At 44.6% G+C, this 22,990-nt stretch overlaps 1 protein-coding gene across 1 annotated transcript in view; it reads left to right on the forward strand.

The window, feature by feature from the left end:
* The window catches only part of rnf144aa (ring finger protein 144aa), a 63,389-nt gene extending 50,178 nt beyond the window's left edge, over positions 1 to 13,211 (forward strand). Inside the window, exons 7-9 of the mRNA XM_029675051.2 lie at positions 2,951 to 3,098; positions 3,796 to 3,885; positions 7,820 to 13,211. Coding sequence (XP_029530911.1) covers positions 2,951 to 3,098; positions 3,796 to 3,885; positions 7,820 to 7,951 — 370 coding nt within the window. The 3' untranslated portion in view covers positions 7,952 to 13,211. The remainder of the gene's footprint in view (positions 1 to 2,950; positions 3,099 to 3,795; positions 3,886 to 7,819) is intronic.
* Positions 13,212 to 22,990: the final 9,779 nt, after the last annotated feature.

The following is a 22,990-nucleotide window of genomic DNA, read 5'->3' on the forward strand; positions in this document are numbered from 1 at the left end:
TCCTTCATCATATCAATCACTTCCTCTCCACCTCATCAATTCTTTGATATCAGTAGAGACCAGGTATAGATGGAGCTGGAGTTTTTCCCTCTTCTTCCTCCTCTTGTCTTCACCATCTCAATCGCACTCTCCTCCCCATCACCTCCTCGAGCTAGTTGACAGAGGTTAGACTCCGTGACCGTTGAATGACATCTCGTCCCAAGAAGCATAGAATGAGAACCTATCAGTCATTGTAACTGGCTTCCCGCAATGAGCCACACTGTAAACACTGCGTTGTTGAGACCGTAAAGTCGTACGTTTGACAGGAATAATATCCTTAATCCCGGAAACCCTGGTCCCATTATCCACACACACGTACACTCACACGCTCGCGCGCCGACACACACACAAACGGCTCGTAGTTGTTTTCTCCTAATGTGGTTGATGATCTGCCCTCACCTGCTCTCACCCCTCTACTGAGGACACTGTGAGGACACAGCCTCTGGTCCCCGTGGGAACCTGCATTTACCACCCTGGATACCAGCCTAGCTACCGCTGTGTTGATGTCTCCATGAAGCCAGCTGCTCTCATGCATAACCATCCAGGCTCTAGTCATCTAGTGCCTTCTAGTGCATATTTAATATGACTGAGTGTATTGGCTGGAGCAGGTTGCCTGGTGATAGTGCTGGGACCCATGGGCTCGGAAAAGGCTAGCCGGGGTTGACCAAGGTCACAGAGGAAGTCATAATGTGTCAATATAAGGAGTCAAGGCCGTAACTCTTAGCCAACCTGCATTTGGACTATTCGTCTAATTAAAACTCTAGAATGTGGTGGCCCAGTGGCAAAGCTACACTACATGACCAAAATGATGTGGACATCTGCTCGTTGAACGTCTCATTCATAAATCATGGGCTCTGCTGCTACAACAGCCTCCACTCTCCTGGGAAGACTTTCCACTAGATGTTGAAACATTGCTGCGGGGACTGGCTTCCATTTAGCCACGAGTCAAACCGAGATTTGTCTGTCGACTCCAGAGTCCAATGGCGCCGAGCTTTACACCACTCCAGCAGACGTTTGGCATTGCGCATGGCGATCTTAGGCTAGTGTGCGGCTGCTCGGCCACGGAAACCCATTTCATGAAGCTCCAGACGAACAGTTATTGTGCTGACGTCGCTTCCAGGGGCAATTTGGAATGGTAGTGAGTGTTGCAACCGAAGACGGACTGTTTTTATGCGCCATGCGCTTTAGCACTCCACAGTCCCGTTCTGTGAATGGCCTGCCACTTGGTGGCTGAGCTGTTGTTGCTCCGAGACATTTCCACTTCACAATAACAGCAGAAGTTTGACAAACTGACTTGTTGGAAAGGTGGCATCCTATGATGGTGCCACGTTGAAAGTCCCTGAGCTCTTCAGTAAGGCCATTCTACTGTCAGTGTTTGTCTATGGAGATTGCATGACTTTGTGCTCGATTTTAAACACCTGTCAGCAACGGGTGTGGCTGAAATAGACAAATCCACTCATTTGAAGGGGTGTACAGATATGTGTGTGTGTGTGTGTGTGTGTATATATATATATAGTATAACAAAAAATAAAGCGAGAGAGAGGGTTGTGGAGTTGTCCTCAGATGTCACGAAAGGCCACAGTGGTTTAAAGGGAAGGTTTTGGACTTTACAACTTAATGTTAGATGGTTCCTCACCCTGAAAAATAAGTCTATGGGCCAGAAGAAACTGTAATCCATAGTTGTTTTCTCTAAACAGCCACAACAAACTTCATCTAACTTGAGCCATGGATTACAGTTTTTCCAGGCCCATAGACTACTTTTAGCTTGCGGAACCATCTAACATCAAGTTGTAAAATCCTGAACTTCCCCTTTAAACTCTGCCGCCTCCTGTCTCTCTCTCTACCCCCTGTCAGGACTCTAAGTATGGCTTGTATGGCTCTTACTGTGATTACTGTACATACTGCACTTATCTAAACAATGAGCTCTGGAGTACGTTCTTCTCCTCTCTCGCCTTTCAAGAGTGTGGGAAATTAGTGTCCTAATTCGAATGGACTCCACGTACACTATTAGCCCGATCTGCACCCAGCTGACATATGCAGCAATTACCGCAAAGGGCAAATGTATTACTCTGTGGACCTGTCCCATTTTGCCTGGATCTTGCTGCCTTTTGCTGATACAATTTTTTTATTTTTTATTTTTTTACATTTCTCCCATGACATTCCTCTGCCATAACAGCCAGCATTCAGGAGAAGGACACTCTCTCCTTAATCCTCACACTGATCCAGGTATTTTACCTTCCAATCTTTAGCCTGTATTCCATTACATTCAGGAATGGAATCGCGTTCCTTCCAGAGTAAAAGCTAGAATCCGAAAGTCCTGATTAGTTACAAAATGACTGCCAGGGTGTCAAATGAAGTAGGACATGAAAGGTGTGCATTAATTCACTCTGGCCAGATGCCATCAATAGCCGGAGAATTGGCTCAGAAAAATTAATGTGCTTGTTCCCTGTCCGCCTCTCTGACACTTGAGAGGACAGCCGACAGCATCACCTGCTCTCCTTTCTGGCCTTCAAGAGTCAGCAGCACTCAGGTGGGAAAAGGACACAAAAGACCTGCTTTTAAGATGAATAGAAGAAAGAAAAGCCTGAAAGGAGTGGGAGAAAGAAAGGCTGAGATGAGCACACTTTACATTCTCTCATTTCGTTTGCATTTCAGGTGTTCAGGTGAAAATTCTGTTGATGTTTATTGCAAGCTTAGATCTGTTGTACATTAACAAAGGCTGTTCAAGATCTGTGGCATGATCAACTGTATGAGTGGGTAATCTCTCGTGGCATTCTGGATCTCTGATGTATCATGGTCTTTGTTCTTTAGCGTCATTCAGCAAAAACAATTGTTTCAACCAACATTTGTTTAAGAAACGTAACACACTGAACATTGCTCTCTCGCGCGCGCTCTCACCGTGTCTCCTCAGCTCCTTCTACAAGAGTGACGATGACGATGGTCCCATCAAGCGCTGTCCCAAGTGTAAGGTGTACATCGAGAGGGACGAGGGCTGTGCCCAGATGATGTGCAAGAACTGCAAACACGCCTTCTGCTGGTACTGTCTGGAGTCACTGGACGTGAGTAGAGAACCTTGTCGCACGCAAACACACACCCCTTTCTAGTGGTACTTTCTGGAGCCTCTGGATATGAGTAGAACCTTGTCCCAATGTTTCCCCAAAACACCTCCCCACATCTGTGCTGCTGCAACATGTTCGCATAGAATAATACACACGTATCTTTGCAAATGAGTTGTAATTTCCCCTTTCAGCATGTTGGTCCTGACTTCAATACAGCAGTCTGAAATGTGCATAGAATTCACTCTGTGTATATTTCGCATGTCTGGTGTGAGCAGTGATCCAATGTGTTATCAGGGAATAACAGCACTGCAGGAGGTGTGATAAGGCTGCAGGCGGATGGATTTCCAAATCCAAAACACGTTTTTATGACGTTTGATACAAGACAATGGAACTGAAACGGAGGGATTTTATCTGGGCTTGTAGGAGGCTTTACTGGCAGTGGCTTAAGTCAATTCTAATTGTAGACCACAGGCGATTTTACACCACACTGGTAATTTAAATGCAATTTTCTCCAAGCAGCTGCCCCTACCTCTCAGTACTAATGATAGATCATTCTTTTCTCCTCTTTCTCTCTCTCTCTGTGTGTGTGTGTGTGTGTGTGTGTGTGTGTGTGTGTGTGTGTGTGTGTGTGTGTGTGTGTGTGTGTGTGTGTGTGTGTGTGTGCGTGTGCGTGTGTGTGTGTGTGTGTGACACACAGGATGACTTCCTCCTGATCCACTATGACAAAGGGCCCTGTCGAAACAAACTGGGCCACTCCAGGGCGTCTGTCATCTGGCACAGAACACAGGTGAGTAAAGTTAGTGCGCCCACTTTCCTCCTTTGTCTCTCTCTGTCTCTCACACACACACTGGACTTCCCCTATGTCTGCAGCATGTGGCAGGGCACATGCAACACACTTTTTCCCCTCACACAAACACTTCCACGCGCACACATGTTTAACGTGAATAATCATGGATGGTGCTCTGTGAAAACGCTAGTCGGTAGGAGAGCACAGCTTGGTCGCTGTGCTCTGTGTGTTGTTGTTTGTCCCGTTGTTGTTTGTGTCAACATGTCTCCAGCATTGCTTTCTTACAGTTTATTTTTTTCTGTGTATAATATGTGGACATTTGCACGTCACTTATGGGTTAGATTAATGCTTTTACTCTGGCACAGTCTCTAAAGTAGAAAGCAGGGGCGCAACTTTCACTGCATATTCTGAAATTTCATTTTTGCCCCCCCCCACCCCCACACTTTTATCATTGGAATGTGATCCAAAACGAGGCAACGGTGTGCTTTAGGACCATGCGGACGCCTCCGAGTTGACTGGATAAAAAATGATTTTCAGTAAAACCAAAGTTGCACCCCTGGTAACACTGGTTGCTCAATATTATTTGATGGTACTGTTAAGCTGTTCAGTTACAACATACATAATGCTTGCCACACATGATGAAATAAAAAGTCAACACATCCTTTTTAGAACTCTGATTCTAATATCGAATGAGAATATTGAGTAGACGTTCTGTATTTTCCTGTTCACCCAGTCGACGTTCAGCTCTCGCTATCATCCAGCACATATCTAGTCATAGACGAGCACATTTCCCCGGTTTAACAGAGCGTTGTGAACGCTAGCGCACACACTGACATCTGTTGCCCAGTAGGACAGGCTGAGTCATTTGAGCATGATTACAGCTAGTGGTACTGCACCTCCTTTACCCAGCCCATGCAACCTCACTGCTCCCCAAGCCCAGTCTCTCTCTTTAGCTCCTCATGAACGCGTAACGCATACAGAAAGGACCCCGGGGCCCTTATTCACAAAATAAGTGCTGATCTAGGATGAGGTCCTCCCTCTCAATGTCATCTTATTCATTATGGCAAAAAAACTGATCCTAGATCAGCACTCCTACTCAGACATTTTCCCGAATTAAGGCCCTAATATATCCTGCCTTTTTTTATAAAGAAAGCTCCGCCTCTCTGTTTTCTGTTTTCGTGTCTGATTTTCAAATCCGTTTTGAGATTTGAGCTGAGGGGGTTGCATCCGCTAGGGACGCCATAGAAGGAATGAAGGTCACCTCTCTCCACGCTTACTGTTCTCAGACCAGACATGGTCTATTGTATACGGTAGCTTTGTCAAGGGTTTGGTTGATCTGAGCGAATAGGATATCACGTTAACACCGGTATGGCGGTGTAACTATAGGTTTATGGGGTGCTCGTCTGGGTAAACAATGTGATTACGGAGACCTCCGAAAAGAGGGAAGTGGACAGAAATACACGAGAAGGGATCGCAACAGCAATGTATATACATGCATGGAGCTGCTAAAGCCACTTTCTACCACTCTAAATTCCAAGCATCTGCCTCTAACCCTAGGAAGCTCTTTGCAACCTTCTCCTCCCTCCTGAATCCTCCTCCCCCTCCCCCCCCCTCCTCCCTCTCTGCAGATGACTTCGTCAACCATTTTGAAAAGAAGGTCGACGACATCCGATCCTCGTTTGCTAAGTCAAACGACACCGCTGGTTCTGCTCACACTGCCCTACCCTGTGCTCTGACCTCTTTCTCCCCTCTCTCTCCAGATGAAATCTCGCGTCTTGTGACGGCCGGCCGCCCTACAACCTGCCCGCTTGACCCTATCCCCTCCTCTCTTCTCCAGACCATTTCCGGAGACCTCCTCCCTTACCTCACCTCGCTCATCAACTCATCCCTGACCGCTGGCTACGTCCCTTCCGTCTTCAAGAGAGCGAGAGTTGCACCCCTTCTGAAAAAACCTACACTCGATCCCTCCGATGTCAACAACTACAGACCAGTATCCCTTCTTTCTTTTCTCTCCAAAACTCTTGAACGTGCCGTCCTTGGCCAGCTCTCCCGCTATCTCTCTCAGAATGACCTTCTTGATCCAAATCAGTCAGGTTTCAAGACTAGTCATTCAACTGAGACTGCTCTTCTCTGTATCACGGAGCGCTCCGCACTGCTAAAGCTAACTCTCTCTCCTCTGCTCTCATCCTTCTAGACCTATCGGCTGCCTTCGATACTGTGAACCATCAGATCCTCCTCTCCACCCTCTCCGAGTTGGGCATCTCCGGCGCGGCCCACGCTTGGATTGCGTCCTACCTGACAGGTCGCTCCTACCAGGTGGCGTGGCGAGAATCCGTCTCCACACCACGTGCTCTCACCACTGGTGTCCCCAGGGCTCTGTTCTAGGCCCTCTCCTATTCTCGCTATACACCAAGTCACTTGGCTCTGTCATAACCTCACATGGTCTCTCCTATCATTGCTATGCAGACGACACACAATTAATCTTCTCCTTTCCCCTTCTGATGACCAGGTGGCGAATCGCATCTCTGCATGTCTGGCAGACATATCCGTGTGGATGACGGATCACCACCTCAAGCTGAACCTCGGCAAGACGGAACTGCTCTTCCTCCCGGGGAAGGACTGCCCGTTCCATGATCTCGCCATCACGGTTGACAACTCCATTGTGTCCTCCTCCCAGAGCGCTAAGAACCTTGGCGTGATCCTGGACAACACCCTGTCGTTCTCAACTAACATCAAGGCGGTGGCCCGTTCCTGTAGGTTCATGCTCTACAACATCCGCAGAGTACGACCCTGCCTCACACAGGAAGCGGCGCAGGTCCTAATCCAGGCACTTGTCATCTCCCGTCTGGATTACTGCAACTCGCTGTTGGCTGGGCTCCCTGCCTGTGCCATTAAACCCCTACAACTCATCCAGAACGCCGCAGCCCGTCTGGTGTTCAACCTTCCCAAGTTCTCTCACGTCACCCCGCTCCTCCGCTCCCTCCACTGGCTTCCAGTTGAAGCTCGCATCCGCTACAAGACCATGGTGCTTGCCTACGGAGCTGTGAGGGGAACGGCACCTCAGTACCTCCAGGCTCTGATCAGGCCCTACACCCAAACAAGGGCACTGCGTTCATCCACCTCTGGCCTGCTCGCCTCCCTACCACTGAGGAAGTACAGTTCCCGCTCAGCCCAGTCAAAACTGTTCGCTGCTCTGGCCCCCCAATGGTGGAACAAACTCCCTCACGACGCCAGGACAGCGGAGTCAATCACCACCTTCCGGAGACACCTGAAACCCCACCTCTTTAAGGAATACCTAGGATAGGATAAAGTAATCCCTCTCACCCCCCCTCCCCCTGAAAAGATTTAGATGCACTACTGTTCCACTGGAGGTCATAAGGTGAATGCACCAATTTGTAAGTCGCTCTGGATAAGAGCGTCTGCTAAATGACTTAAATGTAAATGTTATCGAAAGGTCTTTGTCATAGGGTGCCACTCTCTGCTGTCTTGTCCTTCATTGGCCCGCCGTCCTACTCTGACACCGGCAGAAGTCCATTAGGTTATTCTAAGAAGGCAGGTTTGCGTGTAATTGCTACTTTCGAAGGCCGTTTTGTAGCTCAGGAGATGTTTCTGCTCGTATCTGCTGCCCCCATGTGGTGAGATGGGAGACTTGCACTACAAAGATTGAAAATAACTTGCATGGTGGGTTATGACCACGTCAAACAAGAGAGCAAGATTTGAGAAGGGAAGTGGAAATGATTTGGTGTGTATTATCTTGTTAAGGGATCTCTCATACGCTAGTCCTGTTTTTTTTTTAAAGTATTTTCTATATAGTGCCAATTGTGTTCTTCCTGATGTATTTTTGCAGTGTAGCTAAACAAACGGTGTCTTATTTGCTGGTGCCTCTGCCTTGTTTGCAGTCTCTTACTCTCTCTTCTCTCTCTCTTTCTCCAAGGTGGTGGGGATCTTCGCTGGCTTCGGCCTTCTCCTGCTGGTGGCCTCTCCCTTTCTCCTCCTGGCCACGCCCTTTGTCCTCTGCTGTAAGTGCAAGTGCAGCAAAGGGGACGACGACCCCCTGCCCACCTAAACCCCGCCTCGCTAAGCAGGCGGCCATATTTATTTTTCGTCCCTTTCTTCCGTTTTCTCCCTCCACGCTTCTGGCGGTGCTTCATTTAACGGGTCTGGGGCCGAGCTGCACCGTCTCGGCCCAGCCGCGTCCCGATCCATCTCGCTCGCAGTGTCATGGTGGGAGAGGAGGAGTTGTGTTGACCCTGTGCTCCCTGGCCTGGTGGAAGATGGGTTCACAGAGGTCAGACTTTGTGGACGACAACGACGCGCCTCTCTGTGGGCTTGGGGGCCATGTGTCCGTTTACTGTAGCAGGGCCACGCTGAGGCCTTGAGGTGAGCTACAGGCAGTGGTGTAGTACAGAACCGAAGAGGATGTTTTATCAAGAGACGTGATAAAACGTGATGTCTGAATCCTCTTGTTGGAGACAGTTTCATGCAGGAGCTGCTACTATCGGAGGACCTTCACCTTAACTCGTTTCAGTCGAGTTTCTTGTTTTTGTTGGTTTGTCAAACACAAAGCTTTCCCCCCACCCCTCTACTCTCGCTTTTTATCTCTCAACATACAGGAAATACCACTGGAGTTACGTTTTTACAAACGTTTTGTGTTTACTCTGTTTGCACATTAAAGACACTCCGTTTGTCGGTTTAAGAACCAGGGCGGGAGTTGGGACGTTTTCTGTCTCTCACTCCCCTGTACAGCATGTTCTCTTGGTGATGTTTGTGTTTCTGTCATCTTTTGCTCTGTTCCCACTATCAGCAAGAAGTTATTGTTTTTACAAAATCGATTTGAACTCCTATTTCTGTCTTTAAAAAAAGTATATATATATATATATATATATTCTTACCCCCTTTTACTCCCCAATTTCGTAGTATCCAATTGTTAGTAGTTACTGTCTTGTCTCATCGCTACAACTCGGGAGAGACGAAGGTCGAGAGCCATGCATCCTCCGAAACACAACCAAACCAAGCCGCACTGCTTCTTTAACACAGCGCGCATCCGACCCTGGAAGCCAGCCGCACCAATGTGTCGGAGGAAACACCGTACACCTAGCGACCTGATCAGTGTGCACTGTGCCCGGCCCGCCACAGGAGTCGCTACGGCACGATGAGACAAGGATATCCCTACTGACCAAACCCTCCCTAACCCGGACGACGCTAGGCCAATTGTGCGTCGCCCGATGGACCTCCCGGTCGCGGCCTGCTGCGACAGTGCCTGGGCTCGAACCCACAGCCTCTGGTGACCTTAGACCACTGCGTCACCCGGGAGGTCTACGTCTTTTTGAGAGGGTGTCCCAAACTCCTTCTCACAGCCCAAAAAGAGGACTCCTGGTCCTGTGTTTACAAAGAGTCTCAGAGTAGGAGTGCTCATCTAGCCAAGACAAAACTGATCCTATATCAGTACTCCTACTTCAAGACACTTTGTGAACATGGGCCCTGAACATTCATCTCCCCATTCCACACAGACTTGAACAAACCGTCTGGAACTGGTTCTGACTTGTGTTGTCGAATGGAATATTTTAATATAGATGTCATGGGGTTCATTCCTCTCAACTCAAATAAGAATCCTATTTAGCCACATAGCAACAAATGGCCTTAAATGAATAAGAAACGAAGCCAAAAAAGCCACCTCCCAGTATTCTGATGAAGGGGGAAAAAAACTGTCTTACAAAAACACATGGCCATTGTCCAATTCCGTCCTCGTGAAAGCACACTTAAATAATGAATTTGTTCAATGCGTCAGTCATTCATTAAAATCTGTCTATTTTCAGGTGGAACATAGGAAATGAAATTGTCTCTCTGATACAAAGATGTCCCTTCATATGATCTATATTACACTAATGTTGGTCATATATCCATTCTCTGTAATGAACAATAATCCTATACAATGGGTATTTTTAATGGTGTGAGTCCGTGGCAAACTTGCATAATGTTAGTGGTATTGTTGTCAGCGTTTTTGTCAGGAGTAAGTCGAGAGCTCTCACTACCTGCAGCTACTGCAACCTTTGCAGGGATATAAAATGTCAAGAACTTCACTGGACTGTTTTAGACACATCTGAAGACTGCTCTACACATGACTGTATCTATGCAAGTTTATACATTTCCTATCTTTTAGTATCTTAGTCTTGCTAACAGTGTGGTCATATCAAGTGGTCCAGTATGTTATACCAGATTCCATGTGCCATTATCACGTCACACAGTAGAATTTCACAAAAGGGTGGTTGACTTACATCAGACGTACTGATATTTTCTTCTTTTTTTGTGTGTGTTTAAAAAAAAAATATATATATATATATTTTTTAATCTATCATTATTTTCCCTTAGGTTGTTCCCTCAGAACTTGTGGTGAGGGGGCATTTACTGTAGCTACACCATTTCTCACTCTGAAACACATTTAAACTCAAGAGATCAGTCATTGGCGTTCCGCCATCAATAAGCCACTTTGGAACACATACAGGAAATCCTGGGTGCCAGTCTGTTTCTGCTCTCTTGCCAACTCCGTATGAAATTGTCATGCAAAACTGTCTTGACAATGGATTAGGGGAAAGCACAAACAAAACCGGGACGACTGTAGACTACATACAGAATACTGAGATACTCTTCTCAGAAATCCCAGATTTTCCATACTTCCATATTGGGCTCCACGTAGCATTCAAAGAGTGGGTATGGCAGTTACTGGAACTAGCATTAGCCATTCACCTCTAGCTCATGGTAGCCACCACACACAAAGAAAACATTAGCCTTAACTTGTAAGTACCTCGTACCTTTTAGCCTCATCCTTTTCTGCTAACCCTTGATGCATGCAAGTTGTCAAAGACTTGAGTAAATAAAAATTAAAAAAACATTTCAGTTGAGCTAATTTACCCTCATTTTCTGGCAGTAGGGAATACGAAGGTCCCAAATGAACATGTGGACCACTGAGCTGACCGTGTCTTTGTGTGACAATCATGCCAAGCAAGTCTTGTGGGTGGCGATTAGAGAGTAAGTGACAAGTAAGTTTCAAGCATTTTAAGGTTTGTAAAGTAAAAGTGGAGATCTTATGTCTGTATGGCCAGTGCCAGTTGCAGGCATAATCCAATCAGGGTCTCAACCTACTATTGAGAGTAAGAATAGTAGAGTACACCAAGGTGCCATTTTGGAATTTGGTTGTGCATTAGCAGTTTTTCTCTTCATGTCACTCACTGACAGTCAATTAGCGATGTCAGTTAACAATTTTCAGAGTGGTAGTTAGTCTAGCCATCTATCTGAACTCGTAGTGTTCATGGCTGCATGCCGACCGGGCATGCATGGCACGTGCCCAGGGGCCCCGACCTCCAGGGGGCCCCCTGTTTTTGATTTTGTTGGTCATTCTCACTCCGATATCATATAAACATGGCATAAGTCATTAGAAAATGTGTAGAATTGCAGTAAATTGGCTGTAAAACTGAAATGTTTTATCTCCACCTCATGGCAAAGTATGTAGAATTGCAGAAAAAAAAGCATGCTTTAAAGGTCCAATGCAGCCATTTTTATCTCAATATCAAATAATTTCTGTGATTTGTTTTAAATTAAAATGGTAAAAAATAAACAAAGACGGCTTAGCTAAGAGCAATTTCTCAGGCAACACTTTTGTTAGGGAGTAGTCTGAGTGGGGAGAGGGAAACTGAAAAGTAGCTGTTATTGGCAAAAAGGTTTGGAACTCTCTTTCTTGTTGGTCTATCAACTCATTTACCGCATGGTGTTGTCACCATGGAAGGCCAAAACAACATTCCGTGAAAACAGGATGAAATTTCAGTCAGTCTTTTCAAACAGCTTAAACACTAAAAGGGAATTATCATGTTCACTATTTCACAGTATTATTCTAACCTCCATAGTGTGGAAATTAGGTCTGTCAAACAATGAAAATAAAGAATTGTGATTAATCGGCAGTTCTATCGAGGTATTCAGTCACAGGCATTCGGCTTGCTAGCTAACATTAGCATAACTAGAATAACTGTTATCTTTAAAAAAATGCCTGGGGATGTGTGTATAGTTCAACTTTCTGTACGGTATCCTTCAATTGTTGCTCAAAGCTGCGTGCAGAGAGGATTTTTTTTTGTGACTGCACTGGGCAATTCTACACCCCTTGGAAAATGTATAGAACTGCAGGAAATTCCCCATCGTCAAGATGGGGTCCACTAAAATGTTTTTTTTTTCCGCTTGGTGGATTTGGTCCCTCAACCAAATCTCGCTTAGGGCCCCAAAAGGCTTAGAGCCGTCCCTGCCGATGGCAGGGGGATGTTAATGTTGGAAGTTTTTGAATACTGTACAGTATGACGGTGTACTATTGTTTTTGTTTTCAAGATGCAGTATGTTCATTAACTATTGCCGTTCTCTCTAGAAAAGTGTAAAGCTGTCACAGACACTTTTTGTTGTCCTTATTAAAGGGGTTGGGGGATTGTAATTTTAAGAAATGTAGCCTCTATTTTCAGGCTTCCTCATAACTCCGAGACTTGGGAGGATGTCATTGCGTGACTATAGGGGAATGTACATTCAAGAGAAGTGGAAACAAGTTCTCGTCATCCAATTTGGTTTAGAGGGGCTTTGAGCTGAGAGAATCTTGAAGGCTTGTCACAAAGTCCTCAACGGATTTTTCCAGTATGCCAATCAAACGCCGATGACTCGTACAGTCATTAGTGTTATCATCTGGTTTCTTTCGGCATTATGCAGCAAAGGCACACAAAACATTGATAAATCCCATTCACCTCGAGGTGAGACCAAAGCCTGTTGCACAATTATATTCTATGGCTTCAAACCTATTTTTCTCTTTGTTCACACTTTTGGGTTTCTAAACTATATTTCAACCCTGTTATATCAGATGATGACACTGCTCTTGTTTTTAACATTGCATGTTCTACTCTCTACCATCTGCTATATATATATATATATATATATATTTTTTAAAGAGGTCAAACTCTGCCTCTTAATTTTAGGGAGTCCGAAACAACATTGTGTACACAGAACGTTCCACGGTTTCGGTCATGACGTACGCTTTATCCTGGATTTTAAGTTTGACTGTCACACGTACCGTACTTGCCTTTGTGTTATACTTGTTCTGTTGGCTTTGATGCCGTAAAGCTGTAACTGTAATGACTTGTATTTGTGTTAACTGTGGAAGGATTCATATTTCCAACTTTTCAAAAGATGTAACCTTGTAAATTGGCATGTGTGGACAGCATTGGATGAACACATTGTGCTTCTCCCATGTATCTACTGTTCCACTGACACTGTGAAGTTGAATAAATGTGGTTGTTTTTTTGTGACTTGCCTCTCCTCTGGACATAAACACTGCAAGCATGTTGACATTAGTTCACGCTATAGGTCGAGCTGAATCGTACCGTGCTGGCGCAGGTTTTCTTTTCGCTTTGTCCTCTCTGGCATGTTTCCCAGCAACTATGGTGGATGTGTAACAAGACCAGTACAGCTTGGCTCTGTTTTGGCCGTATGGCGTGAATAAGGGAATACATGTCTCACTGGTCCCCGTCATCAGTTCCAAACACATTGGCAGTCTCGTGTTCAAGTGCGCCCTCTGGTGTTGGAAGATTGAATGTTCATATCTCAGCCAACACTTGATGGGACATTGTCTTTCCAGTCAGCGCTCGGGTCATGTAAAGGCCACTGAATATAGATTTGTTTTGAGTAGGTGAGCAAGAGCCATCAATGTACTTGTCTTATTTGAAGGCATGCCTACCAATATGTTTTTTTTTGGGGGGGGGGGTCTGACGTTTTACAGAAGGGAAATCGCTAAAGTGACATTTTTCCACACTGAATTCTCATAAATTGCTTCAAATGTTGATTTCCTACATTGAGAATAATTCCCTTTTTTCTCCCCCCTCCTATTTTTGGAATATGGGTTATCGGCCGATACCGATGTAGCGTTAAAAGGCCAATATATAGGTAGATCATATGGGTTATCAGTGGAGTTATCGGCCGACACCGATGTAGCGTTAAAAGGCCAATATATAGGTAGATCATATGGGTTATCAGTGGAGTTATCGGCCGATACCGATGTAGCGTTAAAAGGCCAATATATAGGTAGATCATATGGGTTATCAGTGGAGTTATCGGCCGATACCGATGTAGCGTTAAAAGGCCAATATATAGGTAGATCATATGGGTTATCAGTGGAGTTATCGGCCGATACCGATGTAGCGTTAAAAGGCCAATATATAGGTAGATCATATGGGTTATCAGTGGAGTTATCAGCCGATACCAATGTAGCGTTAAAAGGCCAATATATAGGTAGATCATATGGGTTATCGGCCGATACCTATGTAGCGTTAAAAGGCCAATATATAGGTAGATCATATCGGTTATCAGTGGAGTTATCGGCCGATACCGATGTAGCGTTAAAAGGCCAATATATAGGTAGATCATATGGGTTATCAGTGGAGTTATCGGCCGATACCGATGTAGCGTTAAAAGGCCAATATATAGGTAGATCATATGGGTTATCAGTGGAGTTATCGGCCGATACCGATGTAGCGTTAAAAGGCCAATATATAGGTAGATCATATGGGTTATCAGTGGAGTTATCGGCCGATACCGATGTAGCGTTAAAAGGCCAATATATAGGTAGATCATATGGGTTATCAGTGGAGTTATCAGCCGATACCAATGTAGCGTTAAAAGGCCAATATATAGGTAGATCATATGGGTTATCGGCCGATACCTATGTAGCGTTAAAAGGCCAATATATAGGTAGATCATATCGGTTATCAGTGGAGTTATCGGCCGATACCGATGTAGCGTTAAAAGGCCAATATATAGGTAGATCATATGGGTTATCAGTGGAGTTATCGGCCGATACCGATGTAGCGTTAAAAGGCCAATATATAGGTAGATCATATCGGTCGGGGCTCTAATCAAATGTTGCTACGCTTCCAAAGGATCTTTTTTTGGAGAGCGAGAAAGAGAGGGAGACATTCAAGTCTATTCATAGTGGAGCTGATGACCTTTCTTTTCTTCCTGTTATCATCTTGGCACAGAGACAGATTCTCAGAATAAAGCAAAGACTACTGAGAATTAAGGATAGTCAACATTCATTTCCTGGTATATTTACTAAATAAATGCAGTACATTCATATACATGTAATGTGTTTGTGTGGTACCATTCACAATGTTGTTTTGGTCTCAAACTATATTCGCACAGCTTTGGGGTTCAGTACTGTACATACCGAGTTGAAGCCCTTAACCAACAATGCAGTTCAAGAAAGAGTTACAATATTTACTAAATAAAGTAAAAATAGAAATAACGAGGTTATATACAGGTGTTAGTCAATGTGTGTGGTTAATCAAGTTACAATATTTTGTACATGTAGGTAGGGGTAAAGTGACTACATACAGTGAGGGGGGAAAGTATTTGATCCCCTGCTGATTTTGTACGTTTGCCCACTGACAAAGAAATGATCCGTCTATAATTTTAATGGTATTTGAACAGTGAGAGACAGAATAACAAAAACATCCATGTCAAAAATGCTATTAATTGATTTGCATTTTAATCAGGGAAATAAGTATTTGACCCCCTCTCAATCAGAAAGATTTCTGCCTCCCAGGTGTCTTTTTATGCAGGTAATGAGCTGAGATTAGGAGCACATTCTTAAAGGGAGTGCTCCTAATCTCAGCTTGTTACCTGTATAAAAGAAACCTGGTCTACAAGACCATCGCCAGGCAGCTTGGTGAGAAGGTGACAACAGTTGGTGCGATTATTTGCAAATGGAAGAAACACAAAAGAACCGTCACTCTCCCTCGGCCTGGTGCTCAAAGCAAGATCTCACCTCGTGGAGTTGCAATGATCATGAGAACGGTGAGGAATCAGCCCAGAACTACACGAGAGGATCTTGTCAATGATCTCAAGGCAGCAGAGACCATAGTCACCAAGAAAATAATTGGTAACACACTACGCCATGAAGGACTGAAATCCTGCAGCGCCCGCAAGATCCCCCTGTTCAAGAAAGCACACATACATGCCCATCTGAAGTTTGCCAATGAACATCTGAATGATTCATAGGACAACTGGGTGAAAGTGTTGCGGTCAGATGAGACCAACATGGAGCTCTTTGGCATCAACTCAACTCACCGTGTTTGGAGGAGGAGGAATGCTGCCTATGACCCCAAGAACACCATCCCCACCGTCAAACATGGAGGTGGAAACATTATGCTTTAAGGGTGTTTTTCTGCTAAGGGGACAGGACAACTTCACCGCATCAATGACCCAAAACACACAGCCAAGCCATCAAAGGAGTAGCTCAAGAAGAAGCACATTAAGGTCCTGGAGTGGCCTAGCCAGTCTCCAGACCTTAATCCCATAGAAAATCTGTGGAGGGAGCTGAAGGTTCGAGTTGCCAAACGTCAGCCTCGAAACCTGAATGACTTGGAGAAGATCTGCAGAGGAGTGGGACAAAATCCCTCCTGAGATGTGTGCAAACCTGGTGGCCAACTTCAAGAAACTTCTGACCTCTGTGATTGCCAACAAGGGTTTTGCCACCAAGTACTAAGTCATGTTTTGCAGAGGGGTCAAATACTTATTTCCCTCATTAAAATGCAAATCAATTTATAACATTTTTGACGTGTTTTTCTGGATTTTTTTGTTATTCTGTCTCTCACTTCAAATAAACCTACCATTTAAAATTATAGACTGTTCATTTCTTTGTCATTGGGCAAATGTACAAAATCAGCAGGGGATCAAATACTTTTTTCCCTCACTGTAGATAATAAACAGCGAGTAGCAGCAGTGTAAAAACAAAGGGGGGCATTTGATTAATTGTTCAACAGTTTTATGGCTTGGGGGTAGAAGCTGTTAAGGAGTCTTTTGGTCCTAGACTTGGTGCTCTGGTACCGATTCCCGTGTGGTAGCAGAGAGAACAGTCTATGACTAGGGTGACTGGAGTCTTTGACAATGTTTTGGGCCTTCCTCTGACACCGCCTAGTATATAGGTCCTGGATGGTAGGAAGCTTGGCCCCAGTGATGTACTGGGCCGTACGCACCACCCTCTGTAGCGCCTTCTGGTCAGATGCCGAGCAGTTGCCATACCAGGCGGCGATGCAACCGTTCGGGGTGCTCTCTGGTGCAGCTCTAGTCATTTTTGAGTATCAAGAAGCTATAGAATACATGCTCACTAAAGCTATTGAAAAGCCTTCTGCGAGCAACCTCCATTTCTCCTCATACATTGTAGTCCTGTGTGGCCCTGTCAAACCAACACCTGCTCTTCAGCCCTTTGTTAATCACTCTCTCTTTTCTCTCCCTCTTTCTTTCATTGTGCTTCTATTTCCTGCCAGATGTGGGTCTGGAAGTGTCAAGCAGACGAGCCTGAAATGCAATTGCTAACGCCAAATAACAACTCCGTGATATATCATCCCCCAGCAGCTGTTCTCTGTTTGGAAGGCCCCCACCAATCGCAGGGCCCGGCCGCAGAAAGCGCCATCTGTGGGCGCCATGGCGACAGGGTTGCGGGTGCTGAGGCTGATGGGTTATCTGGAGCGAATTAAGCAAAGAGAGTGGATAGGAAGCCAGCACCAGGCCCTCACACCTGCACTGTAGGGTACACAAAGTCCTGAAATCACACGTGTGTGTGTGGGTGCCTGGCCGCAGGGCTGGGTTTACCCACTGCTCTGCCAAATCCTTCCTTTGCTCTCTCGTGTACTTTACCCATTGGGGAATTGGGGTAAAGAGTGTACTTTATACTTTGGTTACTTCTTTCTCCTTGTGTCTTCCAGGGTGTATTTCTGTGAAATGTTACACACACTAATTGCTGTACTGTCTCTAGAGTGGACCTGCATAGTAATTGGATTGTGCAAATATACAGGTTCATGAGTAGGTCATCATTTCTTTTAGGTTGATCTTTCATGTACACACATGATTTAGTTCTATCTGTACTTACCCAAACACACCCTCTTCATACGCATGATATACACACAGTACCAGTCAAAAGTTTGGACACACCTACTCATTCAAGGGTTTTTCTTTATTTTGTACTATTTTCTACAATGTACAATAATAGTGAAGACATTAAAACTATGAAATAACACGGAATCATGTATTAAACAAAAAAGTGTTAAACATCAAAATATATTTGAGTTTCTTCAAAGTAGCCACCCTTTGCCTTGGTGACAGCTTTGCACACTCTTGGCATTCTCTCAACCAGCTTCATGAGGAATGCTTTTCCAACAGTCTTGAAGGAGTTTCCATATATGCTGAGCATTTGTTGTCTGCTTTTCCTTCACTCTACGTTCCAACTCATCCCAAACCGTCTCAATTGTGTTGAGGTTGACTGATTGAGGAGGCCAGGTCATCTGATACAGCACTCCATTACTCTCCTTCTTGGTCAAATAGCCCTTACACAGCCTGGAGGTGTGTTTTGGGGTCATTGTCCTGTTGAAAAACAAATGATAGTCTCACTAAGTGCAAACCAGATGGGATGGAGTATCACTGCAGAATGCTGTGGTAACCATGCTGGTTAAGTGTGCCTTGAATTCTAAATAAATCAGTGTCACCAGCAAAGCACCATCACACCTCCTCCTCCATGCTTCACGTGGGAACCACACATGTAGAGATCATCCGTTCACCTACTCTTTGTCTCACAAAGACACGGCGGTTGGAACCAAAAATCTCAAATTTGGACTCATTAGACCAAAGGACAGATTTCCACCAGCCTAATGTCAATTGCTCGTGTTTCTTGGCCCAAGCAAGTCTCATATTATTATTGGTGTCCTTTAGTCGTGGTTTCTTTGCAGCAATTCGACCCTGAAGGCCTGCTTCACGTTGTCTCCTCTGAACAGTTGATGATGAGATGTGTCTGTTACTTGATCTCTGTGAAGCATTTATTTGGGCTGCAGTCTGAGGTGCAGAGGATAATGAACTTATCCTCTGCATCCTCTGCAGCAGAGGTCTGGGTCTTCCTGTCCTGTGGCGGTCCTCATGAGAGCCAGTTCCATCATAGCGCTTGATGGTTTTTGCGACTGCACTTGAAGAAACTTTCAAAGTTCTTGACATTTTCCGTATTGACTGACCTTCATGTCTTAAAGTAATGACGGACTGTCATTTCGCTTTGATTATTTGAGCTGTTCTTGCCATAATATGGAGTTGGTCTCTTACCAAATAGGGCTATCTTCTGTATACCGACCCTACCTTGTCACAACACAACTGATTGGCTCAAATGCTTTAAGAAGGAAAGAAATTCCACAAAGTATCAAGGCACACCGGTTAATTGAAATGCCAGTGTGCAAAGCTGTCATCAAGGCAAAGGGTGGCTACGTTGAAGAACATAAAATATACTTGAATTTGTTGATCACTTTTTTGGTTACATGATACCATGGGTTATCTCATAGTTTTGATGTCTTCAGTATTATTCTACAATGTAGAAAAATCTTCTTTTTTTTTTTTTTTAATAAAGAAAAATCCTGAAATGAGTAGGTGTGTCCAAACTTTAGACTGGTACTGGATATAAAATGTCACAATTCTGTATTACCTTAGATAGGACTCTATATCTGCAGACCCTGCCTGTTCTTTCAGAGGTCCTCTTCCTGTCTCTGTGGTTTGTAACAAGCTGCTAGGCGCTGGGAGACAGCTGTAAACTTGGCTGTGGAGAGACTCTGGGCTGGACTGGACTGGTGATGGTATGTGGTTGGAATTTCTCATCATCTCTAAGTGGCAACTTGATGGATAGCCCATAAAATGTCTCAAAGCGATTTTGGTACTGTAAAATAGGCCCCAGGTGCGGCCCAGCCGGTATTGGACCGATCCTATCCACATAACACAATCATTTGGATAGCCACGCACCTTTTCCCTCATGTGGGTGCTAGCGAGATAGCAAGCAGGCTAGGGAGGGCTCGGTATCAACAGCTAATTCAGTGAGCTATAGTGAGCTTCGACTGGTCAGTAGCACCCCCCCCCCCACTTCACTCCCCTCCATTGAAAATGAACGGGGCTTCGTTGATTCGCGTTATGGGAAAATGCACATCTTTGCTTTGATAATGCTGCAAGTGAAGAGCTCCTTTTGGTCCATCAGTGGTGGAGTTGTGTTGGAACTTGAGATAAGGGTGTGGCATTGATATTGACAAATGCCAGTTCAACCCAGTGTCACACAATGTATTTCAGTGATGAGTGACAGAGACCACAGTTTATTGGTTCATTACTTACTCATGCCTTAACTTCATGTAATGGTTTCTGTTTCAGTGTCAGTAAAGCTCGACTTAACCTTTTGCAATGTAAGTAGTTAATCATTTCACACACCTCATATACACGGCACATATGGTTAGATGAATTAGCCAATATTGAAAAGTTCAAACTTTTTAAGGTGTCGGTGGTGTTCCATTTTTGGCTCTTAGTTTTTGTTAATTGTCAATAATGTGTGTTGAATTGAGATGATAATATGATTAACACGTAGCAAGCGGTTATTTTGGTCCTTCCTACTTTCACTTAAAAACATGGAAGGAGTGCAGCACTGTGGCAATTAAAAGTCCTGTTAGTTAAAGTGTTCAACTTTGAATAGTATCATTATCACTAACTAATTTGCTTCAGTTAGCATGTATCTGTTCTTCTTACCACCACCTACAACACATTAGATTCACAGCAGGGATTTGTAAGGAATGCATATACAATATGAATAGAATATGATTATCACTTCCTGTTGATCAACTGTGTCGCGCAATCATCTGGAAAATGTTGAATTTCACAATTTTACTGGCCCAGTGACCTGGTTGTTTTTATCTACCTGGATTTAAATGGGCGATATTAATCTCCTGTTATTTCCTTTAACTCACTGGTCCTCATAAATGTGCTAGGATGTTAACTAAATCAGTAAATACAAATATAAATGTAATGTCTTTGCTTCTATGATCTTTGGGGGGCTTCATTCAAGGGATATGAGCAGTGTAAGGGATGCCATGTAGAATGCCAAGGTGAATGCTATAGATCAGTTTGCCAGAAGAGGGAACTAGAGTGCTAACATCTACAACACAGATGACATGCCCCCCCCCCTCACACACACACACACACAAACATTATGTGACTGATAACCTGAATATAGAGCTAACCTAACCTAGAGTATGTCACCTTCTGGCCACAACATGATGACAAGTTGTGCTTCAAGTGAATTATTTAGTAGAGTTTAACAACATGTAGTGTTGCATATGGACCAGGAACGTATAGGTTGCATGACAGAGTGCTGTCTTTTCTATACCATATTCCTCTTTTCTTAAACATTATGTAACGCTTCAACCTTCCTGAATGTAGCCCATATATTGCATCATATCCATAGCTGACAGTGTTGATTGTTGTGAGGTCAGTGAAGGCACACATGCCTGCTATGATCTGTTGACAGGGGTTGTTTGTTTCCCACACACAGATGAATGGAGTAAACACAGGTTGCCATTGGGCACGCCCCCGAAAGGTCAAAGGTTAATAATGAGCAGGGTGATGTGACTCAAGCTGTGACCGGAGGCCATGTGACTGCCATCAGATGACATGTTGATCAGTTTTCTCCCAGCATGCTACAGTGCTGCTCTTTGTCCATGTCACCCATGACACCTATTAACTTCCTGTGGTTCGGCGTGGCCTTGGTCCTCTCGCGCTGTGTGACATTAGCAGAAGAAGAAAAGGCTTGTTGGCCTCCGACCAACAAAGGATGCCCTTATTGGTGGCTTTCCAAAGGTCTTCTCGCGCCTTTGACAAGATTTTCTGCCCATGATGTCACACATATGGGAGGCAATAAAGTCCATTCTGAGATCAATGAATAGCATAAGGCAAATTACCATCGTACTCCTATGGAAGTAATTCTGACAGATGGAAGTAATTCTAAACTCACCATATTCCTGACGGCACAGCCAGAAGAGGACTGGCCACCCCTCATAGCCTGGTTCCTCTCTAGGTTTCTTCCTAGGTTCTGGCCTTTCTAGGTAGATTTTCCTAGCCACTGTGCTTCTACACCTGCATTGCTTGCTGTTTGGGGTTTTAGGCTGAGTTTCTTTTACAGCACTTTGTGACATCAGCTGATGTGAGAAGGGCTTTATAAATACATTTGATTGATTGATGACCATAAACATTCAGATACCAGGGCAGAATACATTTCATTCCAAGTCATTGCTTTATGTATCCTCTGTCCCCATAGGAGAACCCTTTGAATAACTCCTTTTGGTTCCACATAGAACTCTTTTGGGTTCAATGTAGAACCCTTTCCACAGAGGGAACCCAAAAGAGCTGGAAACAAAAAGGGTTCTACCTGACTCCGAAAAGGGTTCTCAGCCGCATAACCCTTTTGGAACCCTGCACCGAATCACCCAAATAACCTCATATCAACATACAGTAAGTATTGTTCTACAGTGTGTTTATTGAAGAACCATTCCAGTGAATGTTATGATACCAACGGTAGGACCTACAGTAGAAGCTGTTATGTAACAACTGCCAATAGTGTTGGCATGTCTCTTCTCCGTCAGGGCTCAACCCTCCTCCTCCTCCTCCCTCTGAGGCCGCCTGCAGTCATTCACCTGAGACTTCTCAGCCGTTCTCTCTCTTTGACATATCTGCTGGCTTCCGTGGAAATGTTGTTCCCTGCCGCACGGGCAAAAAGCCCTGTTTCTCTGTGTCTGTTCTGACACGCCCTCAGATCGGAGCATGCCAGAGGAATTTGTTGGTGGTGAATGCAGGCAAATGCAGATGCACAAACATGTTTGAAATGGAGAGCACCGAGTCAATCTGCAAACGCCCGTATCTATGTCTTGGGAAGATTGATTATGTAAGAACACAGGACACGAGACAGGATGTGTCATAAGAGAATTGACTGAAATGATGAGAATTTTGTGTGACTTAAGTTCTCATTCTTTGCATAGTTTTCCTTATAGGTGTCAAATGACAGTTTAGAGCTCAATTACATATTGAGGTTCATAGGCACAAAAAAGCTAATTGGATTTATCTGCCTTCCACTTTCCCTAAACTCCACAATACCCCACCCCTGGTTATGGATCTAAGTAGATTGGCCTCCAGTTTGCCAAGAATTTGCAAGTGTTCAAAGTGTACATTTTGTCTTTAGACTTCAAACTGCTGCACA

The sequence above is a fragment of the Oncorhynchus nerka genome, linkage group LG12 (assembly GCF_034236695.1).
Source record: "Oncorhynchus nerka isolate Pitt River linkage group LG12, Oner_Uvic_2.0, whole genome shotgun sequence".
NCBI lineage: Eukaryota > Metazoa > Chordata > Actinopteri > Salmoniformes > Salmonidae > Oncorhynchus > Oncorhynchus nerka.